General features: G+C 34.3%; 3 protein-coding genes across 5 annotated transcripts in view; 1 reads left to right on the forward strand and 2 right to left on the reverse strand.

The window, feature by feature from the left end:
- The window catches only part of LOC108723849 (uncharacterized), an 11,340-nt gene extending 9,794 nt beyond the window's left edge, over positions 1 to 1,546 (reverse strand). Inside the window, exon 1 of the mRNA XM_018449865.1 lies at positions 1,179 to 1,546. Within this exon, the coding sequence (XP_018305367.1) occupies positions 1,179 to 1,202 (24 nt within the window). The 5' untranslated portion in view covers positions 1,203 to 1,546. The remainder of the gene's footprint in view (positions 1 to 1,178) is intronic.
- A 10,291-nt stretch (positions 1,547 to 11,837) lies between these two features.
- Positions 11,838 to 14,200, reverse strand: LOC108723761 (uncharacterized). 2 transcript variants are annotated; one of them, XM_018449712.1, is made up of 4 exons: positions 13,186 to 14,200; positions 12,431 to 12,538; positions 12,168 to 12,353; positions 11,838 to 12,051 (listed from the first exon to the last, which is right to left on the reverse strand). In XM_018449712.1, the coding sequence occupies exons 1-4, from the start codon at positions 14,118 to 14,120 to the stop codon at positions 11,964 to 11,966; spliced, it is 1,317 nt and encodes a 438-aa protein (XP_018305214.1). In that variant the 5' UTR covers positions 14,121 to 14,200; the 3' UTR covers positions 11,838 to 11,963. The 2 variants fall into 2 exon arrangements, 1 of the variants encoding a protein (XP_018305214.1); XR_001936663.1 differs by having other exon boundaries at positions 11,976 to 12,051; positions 12,168 to 12,349.
- A 4,661-nt stretch (positions 14,201 to 18,861) lies between these two features.
- LOC108723720 (uncharacterized) lies at positions 18,862 to 24,235 on the forward strand. Of its 2 annotated transcripts, none has more exons than XM_018449649.1 (6): positions 18,862 to 19,370; positions 20,128 to 20,619; positions 21,128 to 21,372; positions 21,848 to 22,421; positions 22,814 to 23,039; positions 23,904 to 24,235. In XM_018449649.1, the coding sequence occupies exons 2-6, from the start codon at positions 20,128 to 20,130 to the stop codon at positions 24,053 to 24,055; spliced, it is 1,689 nt and encodes a 562-aa protein (XP_018305151.1). In that variant the 5' UTR covers positions 18,862 to 19,370; the 3' UTR covers positions 24,056 to 24,235. The 2 variants fall into 2 exon arrangements, with proteins under 2 accessions (XP_018305151.1, XP_018305152.1); XM_018449650.1 differs by having other exon boundaries at positions 19,095 to 19,370; positions 22,819 to 23,039.
- Positions 24,236 to 24,444: the final 209 nt, after the last annotated feature.

Raw genomic sequence — 24,444 nt, forward strand, 5'->3', positions numbered from 1 at the left:
TATAAATAATAATTAAATTAAATAAATTAATTAAGTAAAAAAATTAGTTAAGTAAATAATAATTAAATTATTTCGAATAAAAATAATTGTATATATTTTTTCCATTTGACCAAATTTCGTTGTGCAGAACACAATAAATCCCAATCAATTAAAACTTCGCGTATATTAAAGCGAGGTCAAAATACGCAGCGCAACGATATGGTGTGTGTGGCACACCAATGCATGTCACTCGTGGTTTCCGCTCCAGAAAATCTGCGGGTCGACATTAATTGCATGACAATTAAGTCTAGATCTAGTTTTTTCTCGATGGCCGTCGCGTGCATTCATCTGGAAACCACCCACGCTCTACCGCCGATTGTCGATTATAAAGATCGGGTTTCACGCGTGCCAATCGATTAAGCACGAGTGAGATGATCAAGATTAACCCGCGATCAATCGTGCGGTATCGTTCACGGTTTGTTATTGTGCCGATCATGAGTCGCATATATATTTATGTAATCAACGGAAGCCTATCCTCCATTTTTGCGGATTAATTAATCATGAGGCTTCATTCTTATTAGTAAAAGTTTTTCATAACAAGTTTCATTCATAAAAGTTTTAGCAGGTGAAATCATTAATGTTCTGTAGATACTGTTTAAGAGGTAAAGGTACACATGGTTATCAAAGCAATAAAGAAATACTTATTTTAGCTAGACAAGCGATTTTATAATACAGACATCAATTAATTACCTAATTTGTAACATTTCGCAACCGAGAACCTTTTGATTTTTCTGTGAAATATTCCGTGATAACAGACTCTTTCTACTAAAAAGTAAAATTAAAAAAAAATTTTTTACTTTGTGTGATTTTCACATTTCTTTAACTATTCGAAATGCGCGACAAGGATTCACAAAACTTTCTTCGGAAATCACTTCATCTTAAACACGCGACATGTACCTATACTTAACATAGATATACTTAACGATTAGGATCCTGTTCCACTAATGTAAAATTTACTTTAATCTGTTTAATTTACTAATTTTAAGAATTCTAAGAATCTTAGAAAAAGATAAGTAAGTAAAACCGAAATTAAAATTAATCTTATATTGGTGGAACAGGGACTAAACGATAAAAATTGAAAAAAAGAGAACAAGAAGAAAAAGAAAAGAGAGAGAAAAAAGGAGATGAAAAATATTTACCTGGTATCTCCTCATCGTCGTCATGTTTTCTAGATTTCCCAGCGGTTTCTGTGATAAAAAGTACTAGACGGCGCGGAGAAAGATGCACGAGGTCCGCGGGGGGAAAACGAAGAACTTTCTTCAGGACCGCATGATATGCGACTGTCACCGATTGTCGTCGCGATTTTAGAAAACGTCGCACAAACCGCGAAATTTCTGCTCCGGTCCTTCAGACGAGAGACGAAAGCGACGAAGAAAGAGAGAGAAGGGGCTCTGTCCGGAGGCTCCCTGGCTCCTATCGCACCTGTTGACTCCCGGAATATCTTCACAAGACTGACGGAGCCGCTCGGCCAGCAGCTCCTCGTGCGCCCGATCAACGTATGAGCGAAACTTCTCTCCGACCTACTTCTCGCGCCCGCCTTCGTCTTCTTCCGTACTGGCATAAGACGTCCGTGCTTAACCCTTCCGGGGTGGAGAGGGGAGGCTGATCCTTCTCCTATCATCCGAAATCCATAAGATTTAAGAGAGACATCCGAGACGATTAAAATTATTGATAATATTAAGTCGTCATTAATATATTAATTAGTCCGTTATGTACAAATAATCGGAGTTAATCTTTCCGAAAGAGAAATAATCCTTTTTTTATTTTTCCAATTTACTTACAAAAATAAAGGAGGCACACGCAACTGGAAATGTCTTTGTACACGATTTAAGTGGCAAGTGTTAAATGGAAAAGAAAAGTACACCTGTATATTTAACAAAAACCAGTCTTATTTTCACAGAGTTCTTTTAACCGTTCGAGACGTCCGTCTTTTACTTTTTGTGTTTTACAAATGTGAGAAAGAGGATCAGTATTCAATTTGCAGTTTCTATGCAAATCTGAATCTCAGATTAAATGTCAAAGATATCTTTTAACAAAAAAAAATTTATTATATCGTGTAAACAACTTTTAGAAGAACACTATATTTATGTGAGTTGTCGAAAATATTTTATTAATTGAGGAGGATGGAAAGAAAAAGAAAGAGAAGAAAATAAACATATAGAAATCCGTGTCATTAATCAGGAAACAAAAATAAACCTTCACGCATTCCTCTGCAAATTGATATAACTTTTATTTATGCCATGACGAAATTAATCTGCAGCAATAATGCGTTACTTCCGTTTGTTCCAATTACCAGACCATTGCCAAGAAGAATTTGCACATTCAGGACGATGATTGAACCACGTCATTACATCTTTATCTCCGGTTTCCTCTTAATACTTTCTCAGTACTTATATTTCGCTCTTCATTTCTCAATTTTGCACCGCTTTCATTTCGGACTTGTACAGTTTTCAAAACACGAGAAGGTCTCATGGAGCAATATTCTTGAATTACAGGACACAATCCCAGATTTATAGATCCTTTAATTTTGAATTTGCAGATTCTTATAAATTTATTTTGCTTTCTTAAATAATAAACAATAATAAAATTAAACATCTCTAATAAATAATATTATAATTTTAATTTAATTCTCAAAAATATGCGAATAAAAGCACAATCGCGTTTTCGAGCGGCTTAGATTGGCTTCTGTGAAGAGATTCGTTCCTCTAAATTAATCCACAATGAGTCTCACCTCAAATATTATATATCTCGATATTATAATCGATTTACGAGCTTAAATGTTTCGTTTTACGAGCAATTTCAAGCGACTGCTCTGTTTCATCTAATGCATTTAGTAATTTTTGTTAAATTAAAAATAAATATTTATACCATTATCGCATAAGCTTAAAAATTTTCTTCGATATTACAGATTATTAAATACATTATTGCAAAAATTTCTAAAATATTGCATTATTCTTTTTTGCCTTACAAATTAAATAAATCATGTCAGACATAATTGTTCTTTTCCGTCGCGTTTAAAATGACTCATCAGAAAAGTCGCAGTAGTTATTGCGTTTTCATACACGTACCATTGTTTCGCCATGGCGCATCTCTCTTTCTCGTTCAAGCGAGTTTTAATTATCGGGTACAGATCTTTATCAACGGGATTCCGGAGACGCGCGAAACTTCGTCGACGGCAGCCGGTTTAATTTTCAAGTTCACGAACGGGGGGGAGGGGGGCCGGATCGGGACGAACCGGAAGAGGCGTTCTTCGTGAGAGGCCGCCAGAGAGTTCAGAGACCCGCTAGTGAAAGTCGATCGGTTAAATGATGACGACGACGACGATGCACACCTGTGTAACGTCCTATTCTGGCCACAGATCACAAGTACCACGTGTTCCCCCTCCAATGAAATCTCTTTGATTTCTTTTGCTTTAAATCGATAATCAGTTCCTGCTATTCCGCAACGCTTGAAGCATCTTCGGAATAGTGCGAATATAATCAAGGTAGATTAATAGTATTAATTATTTTTCTATTGTCACTATATGCTATTTCTGTTATTTTTTTCAAACGTTACTTTTTTCTAATAAATTATGTAACATATAGTTTTGATAATTACAAACGAATTATGTCAACGTGTGATAGAACGAAGATCAAAATTAAATTTTAAAATAATTTACATTTATTGAATAAATGTTACGTTATTGTAAATATGACGGAATATATTTGAAACAGGTATTGTGCGAAGTAACTTTGAAGTGAAAAATATAAATATACAAATATTTTAAAGAATTTATTTTCACTTTTTTAAAGATTCTTTAAAAAAGTGTAGTGGACAAATAATAGCAAGAAAGAAGAAAAAAATATTTTGTCAACTATTGGCATATATTTAATTATTTTACGTTTAATAATATAAAAAAATATTTTGTTTTCAATTAATTAGTACAATATTTTAAGTGTATTACATTTTTGATGATACAATCGATCAAAAAATTTTGTTATACTATTTATACTATTTTTATTTACAATTGTGCTATGTTATTATAATATTTTCACAATTATATTATTTTGTTATAATACTCAATAATTTGAATATTTAATTACTTGCATATTTTGATATGTTATTATGAATAAAATAATAAATGCAAGAAATGAACAAATAAAGAATAAGAAAAAGACTAAAAATAGAAGAAACAACGTAGATAGAAATATAATTTAAAAAATACAAAAATAAAGAATGAAAGAAACAAAAAATTAAGAACGGAAAAAGTGATGAACTATTTGTTTCATGAACGAATTTATTGATAAAATAAATTTTACTTTACTTTAAGATTTTAGAATGCAAATATATAAATTTCTGGATTTAATATTAATAGGAATTTTAAAATCGTAAATTAATAGATTTTTCAAAAGATCCGAATTCTAAATTTTCTTACGATGGTTTGAATACTGCCATTTGAGTAATATGGATCAGTAGGTAAGTGTGGCCCATAGTAACGCATAAACGCGAGAGGAGAAAGAGAGAAATTGCAGTTCTCTTGAATGGAGCACGTGACTAATACAGCATATTATCGCAGTTCGTATTTATCGCAGTTGATCAAATTGCTCGTGCATTAAATCCATCTCTATCGTCCCATAGTCGTTATGTAATTTTTTACCTTTTTTTACTCTAGAAATTATAATATAATCACGGACACGATTTGCTTTAGTATGCATCAATGTCGTTTCTTTAACATATAGTCTCTAAAATATATTTAAATAAACAAGTGTGGAAATAGATATGTTCATCAAAGACGAAAGTCAGAAAAAAATTTAATACGCACATTTACCAGTAAATAATTCTTGTCAAACAACTCTCTAAATCTGTATCAGTGAATAATCACTGATCTCAGTGCCAAGTATGCCACTGATAATCAGTGAATTAAATGTGAGATTCCTAACCTAGCTAATCTTTATTATGTGATCTAACTAATCTTGTTTTAGTTGTTAAATTCAATAAATATGGTATTGGAAGATTGAAATTAACGTGCAAATATCAGTATTTTAGTCAAATAATGCTCAAATATTCTTTCTTTTTTAGTTGAACTTCACTGATTATCAGTGCCAAGTATACCACTGGGTAATTAGTGACTATCCACTGATTCAGATTTAGAGAGAATAAATGACGTGATTTATATGTTTGTTTCAATGTTATTGTTTTATCGTCACTCGACAGGTGGAAAGTTCATCTTTAATGTGAGCAAAGAGAGAAGTCTCGGTCGTGATTCATGTAGAGATCATGTAACGAATTTCTCTTTTCAGCTTCGAAGGGTCAACATCCGGCTTTTGGTGTGTCTCTTATGGAAATCTAACATATAAGCATTTTTTAAAATACGAAATACGTCTGCCGTTAATTTCTTTTCGAAAAACAAAATGATTTCGGTACGTTAAAATTCGTCTTCGTTCATTGACTTGTAAATTAGACGTGCCACTTTCGTTACATCTTAAACATCAATTGTCGGCATCGCGCTAATTAACTTTTTTCGGGTTCAATTTTACACTCCATAAATACTCATTTGTATCTTTGTAAAACTATTATCGAGATAGCTCTACAGTAATAGATAACAATTTAACAATAGAAAGTTAAGTTAGTGTGTTCATGTTAAATATAATTGTCTGTTTGTACATGTTTATAAAAAGTTATTTATGAAATTTAACGTAATAAAGTTAATAAATTATTTGGTAAATTTATAACTCATTATTAATGGCAAACCTCAGTCTAAAATGCTTGATTATCTAAAAACTTGTATATAGTTTCTGTAAATTGTATTTCTCGTTTTTGATGTACCGATGCATTGTCCTCGGAACATTCAGCATCGTGAACAAAAAAATATGTAAATGGATTTACAAATATACGACCTTAGCAATAAAAAAAAACGTGAGAGTCTTCTTAAGAATCTTGAATTTTGAAAAGATACAAGTATTCTGAAGAAGTCGCGAAACATCTTTTCGGCATTCATTTCTTTGCGATCAGATCGCCGATCAGATCACACTGATCGTATGAATGTTTCCTTAATTTCCACCTTGGTCTCGACTTTCAAAGAGCTCCCGCGTCCTCGAGATATCACATTACGCTCGCAATCAGCGACATCATTCGGCATTGCGATCACGTTTGTACATCGTATGTATCCCACGCGAATTATACGATGCACAAAGGCCTCCATGACGTTTTCCAATATCGTTCGGCATACTCGTTTTCCTTGACATACCTAGAAGATGAGCCTACGCATCGCTATCGCAGACGTCCTACGTATACAATACACTTACATATATTGCGACAAAAATTTTTCAGCACAATTATAATATAATCAATATAAAATGATCAATTACAATTATTATTAAATAAATAAATATTATACATTACTGAACTTTTGATAATTATAAATTATGTGTTAATCATAAAATATAATTATCAATTTTACACTTACTGTTAATGGTATAAGTTTCAATTCTCCACTCCGCGACATCCCTACTTACTGTTAATGAATAAATTTAATTTTTTTCTTAAATGTCATATTTCTGATTTAATAATAATTTTTTAGACATAAAATATTAAAATATTTGAAACCATTAATATTATTATTTTGTTTTAATAAAAGATTTGTCAATTACAGTATTATTGTTATATATATATTGTTCTATTCGTAAATTTTTATATGTTTTAAAATATCTACATAATTTTTTACAATGATTTATACTGTAATCTAATAAATTAAGTAATGCCGATATGAGCCAACAGGATGTTCAAGTTCCTGTGTTGGCTCATATCGGTATTACTTAATTTGTTAGATTTAATCACTTGAGATCTATTTCACTTATTATATAATTTTGGTTTTTTTTTTATACTATAATATTTTATCTGTATAAAAACTGTATTGTTCTAATAATTTGTGAAAAGAATTTAATAGCGCGAATCGAGAATTGTCGGTAACAATCCTTAATGCATAATCATCCGTGGAAATAAGTTCGCCATTCGCATACATTATCCGCGATATGCGCTTTCACAGTACGAGCCGCATCACTTCCGTCGTGGTGAAACTTACTGATATTAAAAAGAGCCTCACATCGAGCCTTCGTGTGTTTAGCTGTGCATTTAACGCAACAAGGAAGACGAAAGCCGTTTGTGATAAACGATGACGGCTTGCATGTCACGATGGCATGCCATCATGTGTGATATTTATCTTCTATCTGGCAATGTCGTAGAACAGACAAGTTCAAGTGTAAAACCGTGAAAGCTGAACATGCACAGAATGCTCCAGAAAATTTATATAATGATACCAGATAATAATATTCCATACTTTATGCAAAGTTTCTCTCTTATTAAAAGCGAAACTGAGACTGATTACGTTATTTAATGCTGAAAATTAAGAGATTCCAATGAATTAAATTTGCGCTGTGCAAGTATGTGAATATAATTTTGTTTCTTTCAAATTTTAACTTGATTTTTTATTTATTTAACGTTAAATATTGAAGGAAATTTTTAAAAGGCAGCGACAGTGAAATTTTCAAAATACACCTCACTAATTATATAGAAAATTGGGTCCCAGTAAAATGAGTTGTCACATGACTAATGTGATGGAGAACTAATTTTTGAATTATGGTGTATCAAAGGTATTCTATGAGCACAAGATTTGCACTTTTGATACATCACAGCTAAAAAATTATCCATTATTGAGGCCTTGTGTTTATGACATCTTTTGTTCTCCGTATGAGCTATATTATAAATGAAAACTAATTTATTTCTCCAGGATAATTTTATAAACCTATAATTAATGCGGGGTCTACTAATTATGTGATAAATTGGGTCTCGATGAAATGAGTTTAGTTTTCGCTTATGATGTAGCTAATAATGTGATGAACCAAACATGTCATAAATTTAATAATAGGTTTTTTTAGGTATATCAAAGGTGCTCTGTAAGCACAAACTTTGCACCTTAATTGATACACCATAGCTCCAAAATTATTCATTCTTGAGCCTTGTATCTACCACATTTTTTGTTCGTCAATTTATATATCATTAAATTATATGTGAAAACTAATTTATTTCACCGGGACCCAATTTTTCATATAATTTATAGTGTGGATTCTAGTTTAATTAGCCCTTTCCATTTGTCTTGATTAATTTTTCCTGGAGATAGAATTAGAATTTAATAAAAATAATCTTATTATTTATATTGATCTTCTGGTACTCTGTGGGGAAACACATTTATGTACAATATGTGTTAAGTATGACAGACCATTTTCGCGTAATGTGGCCGAGATCGTCCCGACAATTATTCTCTCGCCGACTGTACGATTTAATTGTTCGTGCACAATCTCTCCATGGAGAGAGATGTGTCTTTGCTCATGTTATCTGAGATCGCAGGTAGAAATAGCATGAAATTGTCGTGCTAACGTCCGAGTGAAAACGGATCGTGTTTTATAAATCGTGTTTAAATATGGGTTTTATTAGACGGTCAAAGACATTTAAACATTGATGCGATTCGTCGAGAAAATAATTATTTTGCGTTTTCTTACCGGGTAGATATCGATCGGCGAACTTTTATAATCTTCTCAGCGAACTTCATGATGAGAATTAGAGAACTATTCGTGAGAAGAAACGGTGAAAGTTTTTTTTTACACAACGATGCCGTTAAAAGGAGGGTTTCTTTTTTACGCAAATATAGGAAAAACTAACTCGCGCGCTTATTTATTCGTGTTTATTTTCCGGAACACGAAGTTGCGTCACGTTGTCACTTACATGTTTCACTTGGATGCGTGAGGACACAACGCCCCCCTTTGGCACAATTTTCTGGAACGTAAAAAGATGTCGAAGAGACGGAATCTCGGAAGCATTTGTCGCGAAGGCAGCGGAAACGCGCGTTCTTCCGTTTTATGAGCGATCTCATTGCTCAACTATGCTTGAAACGACGCGACTTGCATCGCTCTCAGAAGTAGAGAATCGACGCAAGAAGTGACTCACTTTCGATACCGAAGTCGGCGAGTATACAGTTCGTTTCATATTTTATTTCAGAATGGAAACGAATCATCGATTTCCTGTGTCTTCTGATCGTCCTTGAAATATTTGAGTTTTGTCTAAAACCAAACGACGCAAAAAAATGTTTTTAAGTTTCACACGAATATCACTATCATAAAGACAATCTATTCTTGGAGTCTCTTCCGTGGGAAAAAATTTCTAAGGACAATGTGATAAATGGTCCAAAGAAGAATGAATATTATCAAGGATTAATACTTAGAGACTAGCATGTACATGGTTTTAAATAAGCCGTTGAACTCGCGACAGTGATACAAGTCGGCAAAAACGAAATTTAGGTATCTCTTCTCTTGTGTATAAATGTCTTAGCATGGTAAAAATTTAAAAATTTATTTTATCTTTACACAAAGAGAAAAGAAAAGAGAAAAGAAGAGAATGCCATAAAGAATATATTTTAACAGCGGACTTTGCATTAAGTAAGTGGTTTCACAAGCTGTTTCTTGTTTCTCCAAATCTGGAAGATGTGATTCGCACCACCGTTTCGCTTAATTAGTCAAATAAATTTGTGCACACAGAAAAATACACGCCATATACGCAAGTAATAATTACTTATTTCAAATATTTCAAAAATTCATATATCCAAAAATCTGTTATAAGTTCATCAAACTTATTCAAAATATTCTGAACTTGCTTAATTATAATATAAAGTTGCTTCGATCAATTTTATAACATTATCTTCAAAAGGAAATAAATTCTTGTTTGGAGTACATAATAATGTTTTTTAAAATTTATAATAGGTATATTTTAAGATTATTATATCAAGAAGACATTCTTTGTTAAAGATAACTATTACTTAGGGGGAAAAAAGTAAACTCAGTAATGAGTTTTCTTAGCAATGGAATTTTTCTGTATGTATTATGGATGCTAAAGAAACAGACCTTTAGGACAATGCTGAAGTAATTTTTTTCTCTTTATCATGAGTTAAGATTCTCGAGTGTTCTTATGGCAAGGATTCATTTAGAGAAATCATTAATCGATTTGAGACCAAACGGACGAGTAGGCGATTTGAAGCTTTCCTGCATTCCTGAAGTGAAAATGGAGAAGCATCAGTTCGCCAACGATTCGAAATCCGGTCCTATTTGGCATTCGTCTTAATTGCACTTGTGTCCCTCTTAATTACTAATTACTCTCTTATTAATATCTTTAACATCTTGAACTTTCGCCGTGAAATGATATATTGACATAAAATAATATTTCATCATTTACTTCGAATTGACGTTTTTGATGCCGCTACAGATACTGCGTCACCTGTAATAAAGTAGTACGAACATCATTAATTAAATAACAGAGCCTAAGTGACAGGAATAAACGAATAATAACGGTGATTATACACTTGACAGTTCCGAGTGCGTGGCAAAAAAAGATATTCCAAATATGTACTGTCATGTGGATACCGTTTAAGAAACTGTAATACGTTCTACATGTTATATAATATCACGCGATTATATATAAAAGTTGCAATATAATTTTATGTTACGTTGTCCAATAAACTGAATCTTATATTATGTTTACACCACAAAAGCAACAAAATGGATTCTTTTAATAGTTAAATATAGACTGAAGTAATAATTCCAGTGTTCTATTTCTAAGGTATTATTTTCTCAGATTCTTTAACCAATTCGGTGTCATTTCTTTCCTTAGTGAAAATGTCGGGAGAGAGATCGTCACTTATTGCGACTTTCTAGTTATTAGCATTATACATCTTTATATCTAAGTCTTAAATTAACGTTCTGTTAAATTATAGTTTGCTTAAAATTGAGTGAAGGGTATTGTTTTATTCTCTCTTCCAAAGTTTATTTCACCAAGAAACTGTTGCTACTTAATCGATTTGTTTTAAATCATTTCTTCCTTTTCACGTAATTAATTATTTGATAATCATAAATATCTCGTATTTTTGTTTAGGAAAAATCTTCAATAAATTCCATAGAATTTGTCCTTAAAATTAACACTACAAATATATTCGGTGTAACACAAGTGACGTAAAATATACAATCGTGAAACATAAATATTGAGCGTCAATAAATGTCAAGCACGCATTGTTACGTTAAGCCATCAAATTATCCGTTTTAATCCATTTAATCTCAGCGGCAGCTTGTTAATTAAAAATCGCGGCGTGGCTGCTCGTTTGTAATTATTGTCAACGATAATGTATAACTTGCGTGCGGAATAATTGGTCAGCCCCTATTCGTCGTCCGAAAGTCTGTTGCATCCGTAAATTCGCGGATCGCACTGCCATAGAATAACGCCGACCTACTTTTATACTCTGCGACTACTTTCACTTGCGAGGACGAGGTCGGCACAGAGATGCACGGGCGGAACGAATTTCCGAATAACATACCTCCGACTTGCCTCGACACTTCGTTCTTTAAGTCCAGTTTCGTTTTTCTTCATTTGTTACTTTTATGAAAACTTTCGCGTCTCGAGCGTAACGTTCATTTATACAAAAGTAAGATTTGTTAATCGTTTCGAGATATAAATGACTAGAAAAATCATTTCTATTTATTGACGGTATCGTGATTTTTATTAAGAATTGTCATTAAACTACAAAATGTTTGATATAGGTACATATAATTAAAGCTAGATGCCATCGTGAAATTAATAAAAAGTAAAGATTTTTTTTTTATATTATTTCTTAATTTGAAATGAATAATGTAGCTAATATAATATCAATATTATCTATACGATGGTTATAGTAATTAATGTTGATATATATATATTATATATAGTTAGTGTAATACAATGCGCTTCATCAATTTTTATACTCTCGCTGTTTCACGCGTAAAGGCGTGAAATTTGCATAATGTGAGAACATTATCGTCATAAATCAACGAAGGAGAGATCGCGTGCATGCCGATCCTCAGGCTTCCTAGTCATTAACAGCTGATCGCCGCACAATCTTTTTTCCTGACGGCGCTGAACACTTCACGAAGGCCATTTCTTTTTGCGACGTCGTCCGGAGTTCTGTCAATGCAAAAACAGTATGCGTTCTTATCTTTTTTAAATTATTGCAGATCATATCGCGGTCAGTATAATACGACAGAACTATATGAGAAAATGTGCCTGAAGAAATCGATTACCTGGTAGCTACGTTCCACAGGATGTTCTGTAGAATGTTGGATTGTGGCTCACCGCCGGTTAAAATCAATTCGCAGACTGATCGATCCTCGCAAATGATAGATTGGTCATCATCGTGTATGCGTGCCTGCTTGTGTTCGACCGGCAGATTGGCGAGTCGTAACTTTGAGAGAACGATGTTCGGCTGGCTAATAGAATTCTTCTTTAATTAAATATATAAGCGGATATTTGAATTAGAGGTGGAAAAATAGAGAAAGCGACTTACGTTGTCGTGTTGCTGATCTGGATGACGTTGGGCTTTAACGACGCCAATAGCAGACCCAACGGCAGAAAAGTACCAATTAGATGAATGATCTTCTTCCAAGGGAACGGTCTGTAAACAATTTATTCCGGTTTCATATATTTAGAAAAAGAATAATGTTCTTGAATAAATATTAAAAAGATGAATCATTTCGTTAAGTAATTCCAATGTGTAACGCATTAGAAATTGTACATACAATTTGAGATAATTATATGAATTAGATGAGACAATTAAGATGTAGTCAGAAATAATAATATAAAATATTTATTAATAACAATATATATTACAAAATAATACATAAATATTACTAAATGTGCAGAGCAATGATCGTAATACACATTTAAGAATTAAAGAAAGTTTTTTATTTATTGTCTCGCGAGAATTTAATGAAAATTAAATAACATTTCTTGTATTCTTTTTCCATTCCTCTCTCTCTCTCTTTCTTTCTTGACACATATATATGCATAGTAAAACAAATATTGAAATATACAATGTAAGAAATGATAATATCTTAATTAAACTCAAAGTAATATTTATACGATTGATCGCGTTAAATAACACAATTAACACGAATGTTAAACTACATCGACGAGCAAAAAAAAATTGATCATAAACAGAGATCAGATAAATATGTAAATAACTACCTTTAATATTATCTCATTGGCACATTACTACAATTTTTTTTAAAAGGAACATGAATGTCACAGTTACAAACTTACCTTTTCTCTCGCGCATAAGCTATACTCGAATGTGGGTCCTCTATATATTGCACATCATGGTATTTGTCATCCGGTTGATAAAACGGATATGGAAATTTCCGCTTTCTCGTGTAAGTTGACTCGTGTTGTTGAAGTACCACGACACCGTTACTCTCCGGGCTCTTGATCACTTCGATCACGTTCTCCTGCGACGCCGGCTGATAAGCATTCTGATTCTGATCGACATAATAATTGATGACGTACGGCGATTTTAAAACATCGTAAATACCGGTCGATCGATAATCAGTTGTCGTTTTCCCGAACAGGTCTTGCATCTCTGGCTTCTTAACGTTTTGGAAGAATGTCTGATCGGCAAACATGTGGCTGACAGCGCCTTGCTCATATTGCGAGCTCGAACTCTCCGTAACAGCCTGATCATGGAAAGAATGACGGATGTTCGACGTTTGTACGACGCCGTCATCCTCGAACTTAATTCTGCTCGATCGCGTCGCCTCGTCTAGCAAACTGGAGACACCCTGATACGCATCCTGAAGGATATTCTGAATACGTTCGCGCTGTCCATCCAGATTAACGTTGTTTTCGAATCTCACGTGTTGAACGTTGTTAAAGGGATTTATCCGGATGATCGGTTGCTCGATTTCACCCAAATGCCGGCTAGGCTTGAAGAATTTCGAGTTGGAATCGTTTCGAGAAAGGGTTTCGACGACGGCCGGTGTGATTAATTCTTGGTCGCTGTCGGTGATCAGTCTTAATAACGTAGCGGATGTCGTTATTTCATGAACGGAGTATTGATCCGATATCGAGGAAGTCTCTTCGAAGATGACTTTCGTTTCGCGAGTCTCTTCAGACGCTTCGAGGGTCTTCGCAAGTGTAAGGCCGACGATCAAAAGACGAGGAAGGAGGAAGCAACACATGGAGATCTTGCGCAACCACATGTTTCTCGTTTGATGAAGTCAGCAATCAGTGCGAATGATGTTTGTGCGTCTGCGATGACGAGCGGGCGCAGTGAACAGTTATTTCCATTGCGAGATGTCTATGTACTGAAGCATTTGCTACGACGTACCGTGACTTTAACTTGTTAAAAGGCAAAAGTAACAACGGGCGTATTCTAAAAAGCGTGAACGTGAGAACAATTTCTTAATTACTGCCACCATCGTGTTCGTACTCCAATTGTTGTTGACAAAATGAGACACTGCGACGTTTAGTTCAAGCAGCCACAACCGTAATATCATGATGCATTATGGCGTAAATGCATGACAAGATCATGTGTTTGAAAGTCATTTCACATAAAATTCAAAAATTAACGACAATTAATTAAAGAGAAAGTAATTAATTTATTATCTTTCCTTTGCCTTTCTTTTGATCTTCGAGTTCATTTCTTTTTTTAATCTTATAATTGCAGTTTTGTAAAAATGATGTAGCTAATGTTGTAGCAAAACAATAATTTGTAAATAAGCCTGAAGTATATTGAAGAAATTGGATATTATCGTTTTTCTACGTTTATTTCATACGACTTCGTGAAAGAAAACTCTGGAGAGAAATTCAGTGGCACACAGTAAAATGGAAACAAGCGAAACATACCGGACTGCTAAATTGCATAAGTAAGATACGAGACGTTACTTGCTCTAGCAGTGCTCGCGGAACATGAATATAATGAGCGGAAGGGGTGAAAAGACTTTCTAAGCCAAGTTTTATCGCCGAGCGGTGAGAGTCTGACCCTGTTTCATGGCGAGGTCATTCTGATATGTTCTATATGCTCCGGGATGATTTTAAGCTCGTATTCATAGTCGGTTCTTAGAATTCTTATAGAATATTTTAAGACTATCTTAAGTACAATCTTAAGATATCATAAATCAATCACACATTAACGTCGTATTAGCATCTTAAAATAATAATTAAAACGGTCTTGAAATAAGAACGAACTGTAAATACCGGCCTTAAAGTTTTCATGTTAAAAAAGGAATATACTTTTTACACAAGTTGGTTTACATTTCCTTCAAACAGCTTTATATCTTGTACAGTTAGCTTCACGTTTATACGAAAAGAAATTTATACTGATGCCTCCATTAAATTATCGACAATTTATTAAAGATAGAAGCGAATAATAGCTAAAAGTTGAACAAAGAAGAGAATTTATTAAACGAAAATAACGGAAATGAAATTAATAGAATTAACGAAGAGAGGATCATTTCAATAATACGTTACTTTTTATTGTCTTTATGATTTTTCTTAATAGACATTTTTATGTATGATTATGTATATAATTTTATTTAAAATATTTATGAAATATATCTCACACCAATCATCTGACAAAAATGATCTGATACTAATACCATCCATACAAATACTTTCTTTGAAACTTTCTGTTATTGCGTAGATTTCTGACTAAGATAGATCTTGCGATGCTCTTTTCCCTTCCATTTGCTCTTATATCGTTTTCGTCATTACGACTCTCCCTCTGATATGACCGGCAATGAAAGTAGTTTGCTATGCACAATGGTCACGGACCATTTTACCTTTTCTTTAATATCGCATCATATCCGTTTTCGCGGTTTAACGTCCAAATCGATCCAATTCCGATTTGGAGTAGGCCAGCTGACCCCACAGTAACCGGAATTGGAAGTAAAAAGATCCGTCATGCCTGTACAATCCCGAAAACGTGCCATTTCGTTCTTGTTCGTAAAATAAAAAGAAAGAATTTATTTTACGTAATTATCCTAATTCTGCAATGTAGTAAAGATCGATTCGTTGTTATCAACCACCTAATTGCATACCATGGATAAACTCATATGTTGATTTCGAACATTTCAAAAAAGATGTTGCAACTTGCACTTAACACTTTAAGTTTACGTAAAGACTTCCCAAAATTTGCAAATTCTTGACTTGTTGATAATAAATGTCAGAAGGTGAAGAATATATTATAAATTGTACCTACACAATGTAGATTGTAACATATACGATGACGCAACGTGGCCATGTCTATTGATTTTGTTTGGGATGACACGTATTGATACGTAATGTGATAAACGCGCAAATACAACGGAAATCGATGAAAGAGCATACCTAGCTGTTCGAACAGACGAGAAAAGAAATCGTCCGTTTCTGGGTCGGCGACAGACAAAAAATCCTAGATCGGTGAAAATCTGGCGGAAGAATCGGAAGCTGCTCGTAAAACGGAAACTGTTAAGATGCGTTTCACTCGCGCGACGAGCAGGAATCACTATCGGCGACGTGAGAGAGGAAGGCACGGACAAAGGAAGAAAAAAAAGGAATGACGGAGGTTTCTGGGCCGCGAAAGCGCAAAAATCGGTAAACGGGCGATTCCACGATTTGTGTTCGCCGATCCGATTCCGTCCACTGTACATCGAAGAAGGCCAAATCAGCGATTTGCCGAGCATGAAAATCAACGACGGCCTTCTTTGTCCTTTACGTCGACATGTCCTTAATTGTGCGGCCATTCAGCCAGAAACATCATTTCCTGTACCATCACGGTATGTATGATTGAAATCACAAATGTATAAATAAATATTATATATCTTAGATAAATAATTTTTTTCATAATATAGCAAAATATGTAATGCTTGTCAAAAGAGATTGCGTTAGAATTATTTAATTATAATAACACTAATTATAAGTTTCAATGAACCTGTATATTCCATTGCAGAATGAAAAAGAGAGAGAGAGAGAGAACGCTAAAATTTTTAATTAATATAAACTTTACACATTTATAATAAAAGTAATCTAAATATTTAAATATTTAGTAATTAAAAAGTGATTTAAATATTTTAATAAATACCGCGTTATAAATTATTTAAATCTATTAGATAACGTTGACTGTATTTTATTTTAATGTGTTTCTGTAATAAATAGAAAACAGATAGTGAAGCTAAAGAAAGAATTGCAAGTTCCTTTGAATAAATTCAAAATTCTTCTGCAAACTGTTCACTTGTGTTACACTTTTATCATAGGAATCAGTAAAGAAATAAGAAGTCTCCAAAGAATTGAGGATTCTTGAAAGATTCCCATGCGCGATCTCTCTGAGGTTAGCCGAAATTTCTCATGCCGCGCCTAGAGGAGGCCGCGACTAGAAGAGAGAGCAATCCACTGTCGACCCACGTCAGAACATGAGTTCTGCTGCGTTTAAACGGTGAAAGTAGTGATTTGACAAAAGATAAAACTCGCGTGAAAATGACACTGTCGCCGATCGGAGCCGCGCGTACAGAAGCGAGCAACAACGCGACGGCGACGTCGTATCGTCACCCTGATTGTCACGAGTGCCGCAATTAGCGCGTGACATGAGCGGCCTAAGTCCGTTTCTCATTATCGTTGTCTTCCGTCGGCGAATACAACACTTGCCGCATTGAGAAGCGAGGGAGGAGGACAATACGAGTACAAATAACGACGGGAGAAACGATCGGAGATCGTCTCCGCGCCACTTCAGTTTTCTCGGTCAATCACGGTAATATCTTCGTCCACAAAGCAATCGCTCGCTTTGCGGAGCATATCGCTAAGCGGCATGAACAATCTCATAGAGAATGGTAATTAAAATCTCTTAAGAATGGCAATTAAAATCACCGCGAGATCAAAGACAGGTTGCGTACGATCGTTTCATTGCTTTTCGTCTGGATGCATTAGACGCGCGAATTACTGTCTGAATTTTTCCAATGTTGTAAGTGTGTCTGATTAGAGATGCTGATAAGTGAGAGAGCGTATTGTAAACAACTTGTCGAAATGATTGTTTTAACGTTCAAGCGGACTGATCAAAGATTCGTTAATGAATGGAAATGTTAGTAATCATGACGAAAGTATGGGAATGTTTAAGAATTTTATTTATAGCTGACAAATAAATAAATTTGTAATTTGGTTAATGCAATATATACGAAAAGAACATTTTATTGAAGCATGTAAAAGTTTAGTTAAATACAGATCTGAAAATAATTTCGTTGGGCCATGAAAGTATTTATGTAGGACGCTTAAACTAGTTGCAAAAATGTCAAAACTTTTTTACAGCATTACTTATCATACTTAAGATTCCTACGTAATTATTTTGATGGTTCAACAAAATTATTTTTAAACCTGTATCTATAATAGCTAAATTTTTTGATACTTCAGCAAAATAATTCTTTTCGTTATATATATATATATATATATATATACATTGCGTGATAATTTTAATATAACATTTTGCGATAAGATTATAGATCAATTAGGATCTACGTATAATATCATGATATTTGCAATGTAAACTGTAAACAGAATTAGAAAGATGTTTCAGCCTCATTTGAGAGAACTTTCCATCTCCATCATTTTATTCTAGTCATCTAGCGCTTGTTATTTCTACAGAAATTCACGCGAAAGCGAGGCATTTTGAAATAAATCGATACATCTTCGTATAAGAATATGAAATGCCTTGTGTTCCAATCACCCAAGAGGCTGTTAGAAAAGCGAATGCCTTAGAAACCGCTATATCCCGTGGTACCGCACAACGTACAACAGTGTCTCGCGCGTGCAAAAATACAGACATCCTTCACTTGTCGGAGGCCAGTGATGGGCTCGATCCCATCGATCATCGATCGTGGCCAGCATGACTGACCTCGCCTCCCATTGTTGTTCCATTGTATTTCAAGAAGGATCGTTATCCAAAGGGAAGGAGAAAGACTCCGTGGGGAACCGTGGCATAGGATGACGGCTGGAGCGAGAGGAAGAAACCGCGAAGTGGAAAGAGAGAAAGAGACACGCGCGGAAATCGCGGGCGAGAAGGAGAGACAATGTGGCGCCCGTTCTCCAGGTTGACCAAGCCAAGGAGGTAAGAACGGAATAACACAACGGCCACGGGGAACGGAGGAAGATGCAAAATGGACCAAGCACCGACGAAGTGGGGATCTGGATTAAAAGCAAACGAGGGCAACGTCTCGGCAACAGAGCCATCTCGGACCTTGAGGAGTCGAGGTCGCCGCCGTACTCCACTTCCGTATATTTCGTAACGTCGCTCTGTTGTCGTTATTGTTGTTGTTGTTTTTATTGTTGTTGTTCCTGTTATTGTTACTACTGTCATTCTGCTGTCATACGCCGGCGCACGTTGCCCGCAATTCCCGTTAACGGATCTCCGGAAACGACGAGCGGGAGACACACGGGCCTCGTTGTTCATGTAATTGAAGGAGGCTCGGACGACTAATATCGACACGGTTAGTGCGACGCGTTGTGTACGCGAAATGTTCGTCCTCTTTCAGCGCTCTGTCGCGTTACAATCACGTAGTAGAATTTCATAAAATCAAGTAGATGTGCGAAGTCACGAGGCGGTCGTTCACGAGCCGGGTGATGACAGTGATCTCGGTTAATTGTAATTCTCTAACTGTTTATCTATATAAAACTCTAGCTCATTAACACAATATGGTTTCACCAATTATTTAGCAATTTTTATAACTACCTTATTGTTATATTTAATACCTTTTTTTCAAAATAATGTAAGTTTCTCACAATTATTAATATACACGATATTTATTATTCTTCTTCTTCACATGAGAAATAAAACTGAAATTTGAAAAAAATTATAATGATATCTACTCGATATATATATATATATATAAACACAAAATAAAAGTAACATTACGTTAATATTATAATTCCCTATTCAGCAATAAATATAAATAATATAACACATGTTATATATGTAACAGTTATTATTAAGTAGAAAATTATAATATTGATGTTACCGTTACTTTGGGTGCGGTCCACTTGACGCTGCAAATGCTTCGAAGATTTTGATTGACTAATCGGAAGAAAGAATTTTATTAATTGACCAATCAAAAAATACTTTGAAAAATTCGTACTATTAAGTAGACCGAGTCTTTGTGGGGTAAAAGTTTTTTAGCAGGTAAAGATGAGAATTCTGTTAACAAAACGTTTTGAGAAATATATAAAATAAAGCTCTTCGTGTTTCAGATGACGACGAGAGGAGCGATATGTTTGCTCCTGACAATCTTGATGTTAGGAGGTTCTTTGGGTAGCACAAGATACTTTGTGAAAATGCGAACGAATGCATCCGATATGTTCAAAACGAAGGTTGACAATTTAAGGATTCTTCACGATCCGATAGCGATCACACCGAATCCTTTGTACGATAACGCGGGAAATGGACACCAAACCGATGAGAGAATGACCAAAGAGATATCGAGCGACCAGTACAATCGAAGAAATTCCTTCGTCGAATCTTCGACCTTCAATCCGGACGTGCTCAATAAGTTTCTCGAGGATTACGCGAATAAAGTTAAGAGCACCACCGAGAGGAATTTCAAATATCCCTTCAGAATTGTAAAACCACCCGCGGAACCTCTTATGCTTGAAATCGATAGCGAGATTACCGAGACGACGACCATTCACGAACAAGACGATAAATTTGATCAAATCTCAAATGCTACTTCAACGGATGATGCGGTAAGAAACATATGTTTTAGATAATAAGAAAGAAGACATTTTGTTTTTTGAATAATCGAATAAAAGAGTGAAGGAAAAATTAAGCAAAAAGATGTTTTAATCAGTTTTAAGACATTTTAAATTTTGCAGTACTATTTATTATGCAATTATCGTTAGATAGTAAAGAATATCGCTTTCTTACTTAAAAAATGACAGTAAAAAACATAATTTTCGAATTATTACCACATGAATGAGTTAAATAAACGTTATCTTATAACTTCATAAGAGTAAAAGTTGTCACAATTTGAAAATGATGATTTTTTAATGGTTGCAAAATGAAAATGACATTTGACCATGAATATATTTTTGCTGATGTTATTGGATTTAAAAGTTAGTAATTTTCTTTTTTAAATTGAAAAATAATTTTCCCATTCTCTGGAAAATTAATTTTTTTAGTTGTTATTTTTGAAATAAGGTATTGAAGGTAAAGTATATGTCGGTTTATTTTTTGTTATTTTTGCTGGTTTAGTTAAGCGAAGCGTTAAATGATACCTTGAAGAGAAACAAATACTACGGTACAAATACTTATGAAGATAGAAATGGCTGGGTGACATTGGAAGCAATTCCGTGGTCTAAGAGTAAAATTTCAAAGTGGCAGGCTAATCCCAGCACACAACGACCTTGGCCAGAGATAAAACCATGGGATAAACCGAGCATGAAACCATGGGCCAGCGACTATACCGTCAGACCCACTTATGAAAACAACAAACCGTGGTAAGTACCACAACCGTTAATTTTCCTTTCACTACGCGATCTTACGTACAATTTGAAAATGGGTTTTGTGGTTGTTATGATGAGAGATATTTATCGTTAGCATCGAAACAAAACTTTCTTTCTTATAAGTGTGTTTACAAAGTCTAGCAAGTGTATCTTTTACGATACTCTCTACATTAATATTAAGAAATGTATCAAGAAAGTCTCGTAAAAATTTATTCACTTTTTATTTCAGCTTTATTCCTTTCTTTATGTAATAAAGTTAATTTATTACAAAAAATATCAATAATTTTTTTATTTCTTAACATTTTGGTAAAGATCTTAAGATTTATAATTTTTATAGTTATAAAAAAATCTTCAAGCTAAAAATCACATTACTTGCTTATTAATTGGATATCTATTATTTACTTTATATTATACTTCTCGACGAAATATCGGCTTTAGGCAAATGAGAAAACAAACGATCGCATCTCAGGTACGACAAGCCAAAACCCAACTGGCCAGAGAGTAACGAGAAACCGTGGCAGAAACCGATTTCACGTCCCTCTTACCATCCTGATGACGCGTCTAATCAGGCGCAGAAGTGGCCGCCGGAGAGACCGACATGGAACAAGTACGATCCTCATCGTCCCAGTAGCGATATCATCACAGACGACAGACCGTCCAACTTTCCCAGTACTTGGTCCAAACCGCAGAGCTCCTCATATCAATTTATCGATAGATATTCGGACCAATCGGGAGATGGAAGTAATTGGCACGATTACCCATCCAAACACGACCAGGACCGACCTCGGCCGACTTTAATCACCGAAAGGCCGAATTTCTCGCATTATCAGTACGTGAACAATCATCCACCGAATCATCCGGCGAGTGGCGACGGCCAGTGGATCCTCTTGTCGACAAACCGAGGATATTCAAAGTCGAGGCAGAGATCAATCAAGTTCGACACAATAAACTCAGCAGAGCCATTCAAGAGGCTCAATATAACAGGTCGTGGAACCGAGGAAGAACAAGAAGAAAATGTACCTGTGATGACATCGAAACGCCAGGTTAGGCTAAATGATCAAAGAGAGATCATGAGTTAATTTTAATTAAGCTAAAGTATCTTTTCTTTTATAGTAATTTTTTTTCACTTTAACGAAACTGACTTTATTTAATAATAATTATTCCAGCAGAATGACAAGTCACGAAGTCAAAATAATGTAAATGAAACATTAATGATTGAAAAGTTTTTTAAATATTTTAGAGCACTATTTTGTATGTTATTTTGATATCATGATGACTTGTGTTCTGCTTGTAACAAAATGTCGCGCGATGTATTGTGATAATATCAATACAAATCATCAGATGATTTAATTTCATGGAGGTAGTTATTAGTGACAAATATATTTATCAAAGAGAATATTATTGACGGCCGCTTTATGAAAGATCGTTTACCTAGGTCAGATTGACGGTGTTGCCATCGATCAACGGCACGAATACGACGACGTCCCACGGAGGCCTTCTAGAAGTCGAAAAGACGTTCAAGAGCTTCGATCAGAGCCGCAAAGAGTACGAGATGGAGAAGATGTCGACCATACCGAACATTCTGAGCAAAAGACCAATCAGGCACACAACCCTGAGCGCGCAACCGTCAAGTTCGGCCGTTTTAGCAGCCGTCGGAGCAGGTATGACTGTAACAAATTAATTTAAAGTATATTTCAAAATATATATATCAACTACTTATATCTGAGAGATTCACATTTTGAGTTAATACAAATTTAAAAGCGATGCTCTGATCTTAAATTCTTTCGGCATTTAATAAAATCAAATGTTAAGCTGAATGTTTAATTTATGAAAAAATAAAAAGTTATTAATGTGTAAATAATAATATATGTATACACAAGGTTGGCAAGCGTTACTTTGTTGATCGTTACCTTGTTATAATAACGATTTGATAATGACATTGTAAATTTTTTATGATGGTAATGCTAACATCAGAGTTAGAAAAGTCAATCGTTACTTGTAATGGATTGAAAAAGTCATTCGTTACTGAAAAAAATAACTCCTAATTTGTAACGCGTTACTTTTTAGTAACGAGTAACGTTACGCGTAACGTTACGCGTTACTCGTTATACTTATAATGTTTTTTGGTGTAACGCATAATAGTGACAAGTTACTTTTCAAAGTGACTTTTCTAACTTTAGTACAACCTCAGCGTTTAGTTAGTTAGCGTTACCGTCATAAAAAATTGCAACATCATCATCAAATTGTTTACTATAAAAAGTAACGACAAAGTAATTGAAAAGTAACGTTTGCCAACCTTGTGTATACATAATTTTAACGTTTTTATTGAAATTTCTAATTACGTCGTATCGCAAAAGTGAATTTAATGTTATTTAATCGTATAGAGTAAATTCGTTAATTACTTTAACAGAGAATGATGATAAAAGTACATTTAAATTCAATTTGCGTAATAGACAATTTGAGAATTTCAATTGATATTAATACGTTTGTTTGAATTAATTATCGTACCATTTATGAAATGACAGGTATGCTGCCGGCGACAATGGCGATGATGATACCAATGATGCTGGGTCGTCGAAAGAGAGATCTGAGACTGATGAACAACGATCTCGAAGTAGACTTGCATAAACTCGCGAGGGAGTATAACGTTCAACTAAAGAGATCAGTAGGACTGTAGGAATTAAGATAGCAAAATTCGTTCGAGAAACTCATTAGGATGACGAATGACAGAGAACGACATGTGTGCAGAATTATGTTGAAATATAGGACATAACATTGAGGCTCCAGAAACGGAAATGGTTTTGTCGGAAATTAGTTTCGTAATGATTACGTCTATTTCATATCATTAAATTAAATAAAACGCTACATCATATATATTAGAACGTATAGTCTCATACTTTTATGTATAAAATTGTTCAAATCTACCAAAAATCTTGCAAAGGTTGAATTACAAAAAGATAAAGTTTAAATTTTTCGATCACATATTGGATTCGAAGTCAAGCAGTACGTTCCGCAAACCACTTTCCAAACATTGATTATTGCAATCAAACTATAGACTGCGTATTA

The sequence above is a fragment of the Mycetomoellerius zeteki genome, unplaced genomic scaffold, assembly GCF_001594055.1.
Source record: "Mycetomoellerius zeteki isolate Tzet28-1 unplaced genomic scaffold, Tzet1.0 scaffold25, whole genome shotgun sequence".
NCBI classification, from domain to species: Eukaryota; Metazoa; Arthropoda; class Insecta; order Hymenoptera; family Formicidae; genus Mycetomoellerius; species Mycetomoellerius zeteki.

What these genes read in the sequence shown, in the direction of transcription:
- LOC108723761 (XM_018449712.1), bottom strand. Translation starts at nt 14,120, where the DNA reads ATGTGGTTGCGCAAGATCTCCATGTGTTGCTTCCTCCTTCCTCGTCTT. An exon ending in GCTTATGCGCGAGAGAAAAG is followed by an intron (nt 12,539 to 13,185) that starts GTAAGTTTGTAA and finishes AATTGTTTACAG; the next exon opens with ACCGTTCCCTTGGAAGAAGA. An exon ending in CTGTGGAACGTAGCTACCAG is followed by an intron (nt 12,052 to 12,167) that starts GTAATCGATTTC and finishes TTGCATTGACAG; the next exon opens with AACTCCGGACGACGTCGCAA.
- LOC108723720 (XM_018449649.1), top strand. Translation starts at nt 20,128, where the DNA reads ATGACGACGAGAGGAGCGATATGTTTGCTCCTGACAATCTTGATGTTA. An exon ending in TATGAAAACAACAAACCGTG is followed by an intron (nt 21,373 to 21,847) that starts GTAAGTACCACA and finishes ATCGCATCTCAG; the next exon opens with GTACGACAAGCCAAAACCCA. An exon ending in TTTAGCAGCCGTCGGAGCAG is followed by an intron (nt 23,040 to 23,903) that starts GTATGACTGTAA and finishes ATGAAATGACAG; the next exon opens with GTATGCTGCCGGCGACAATG.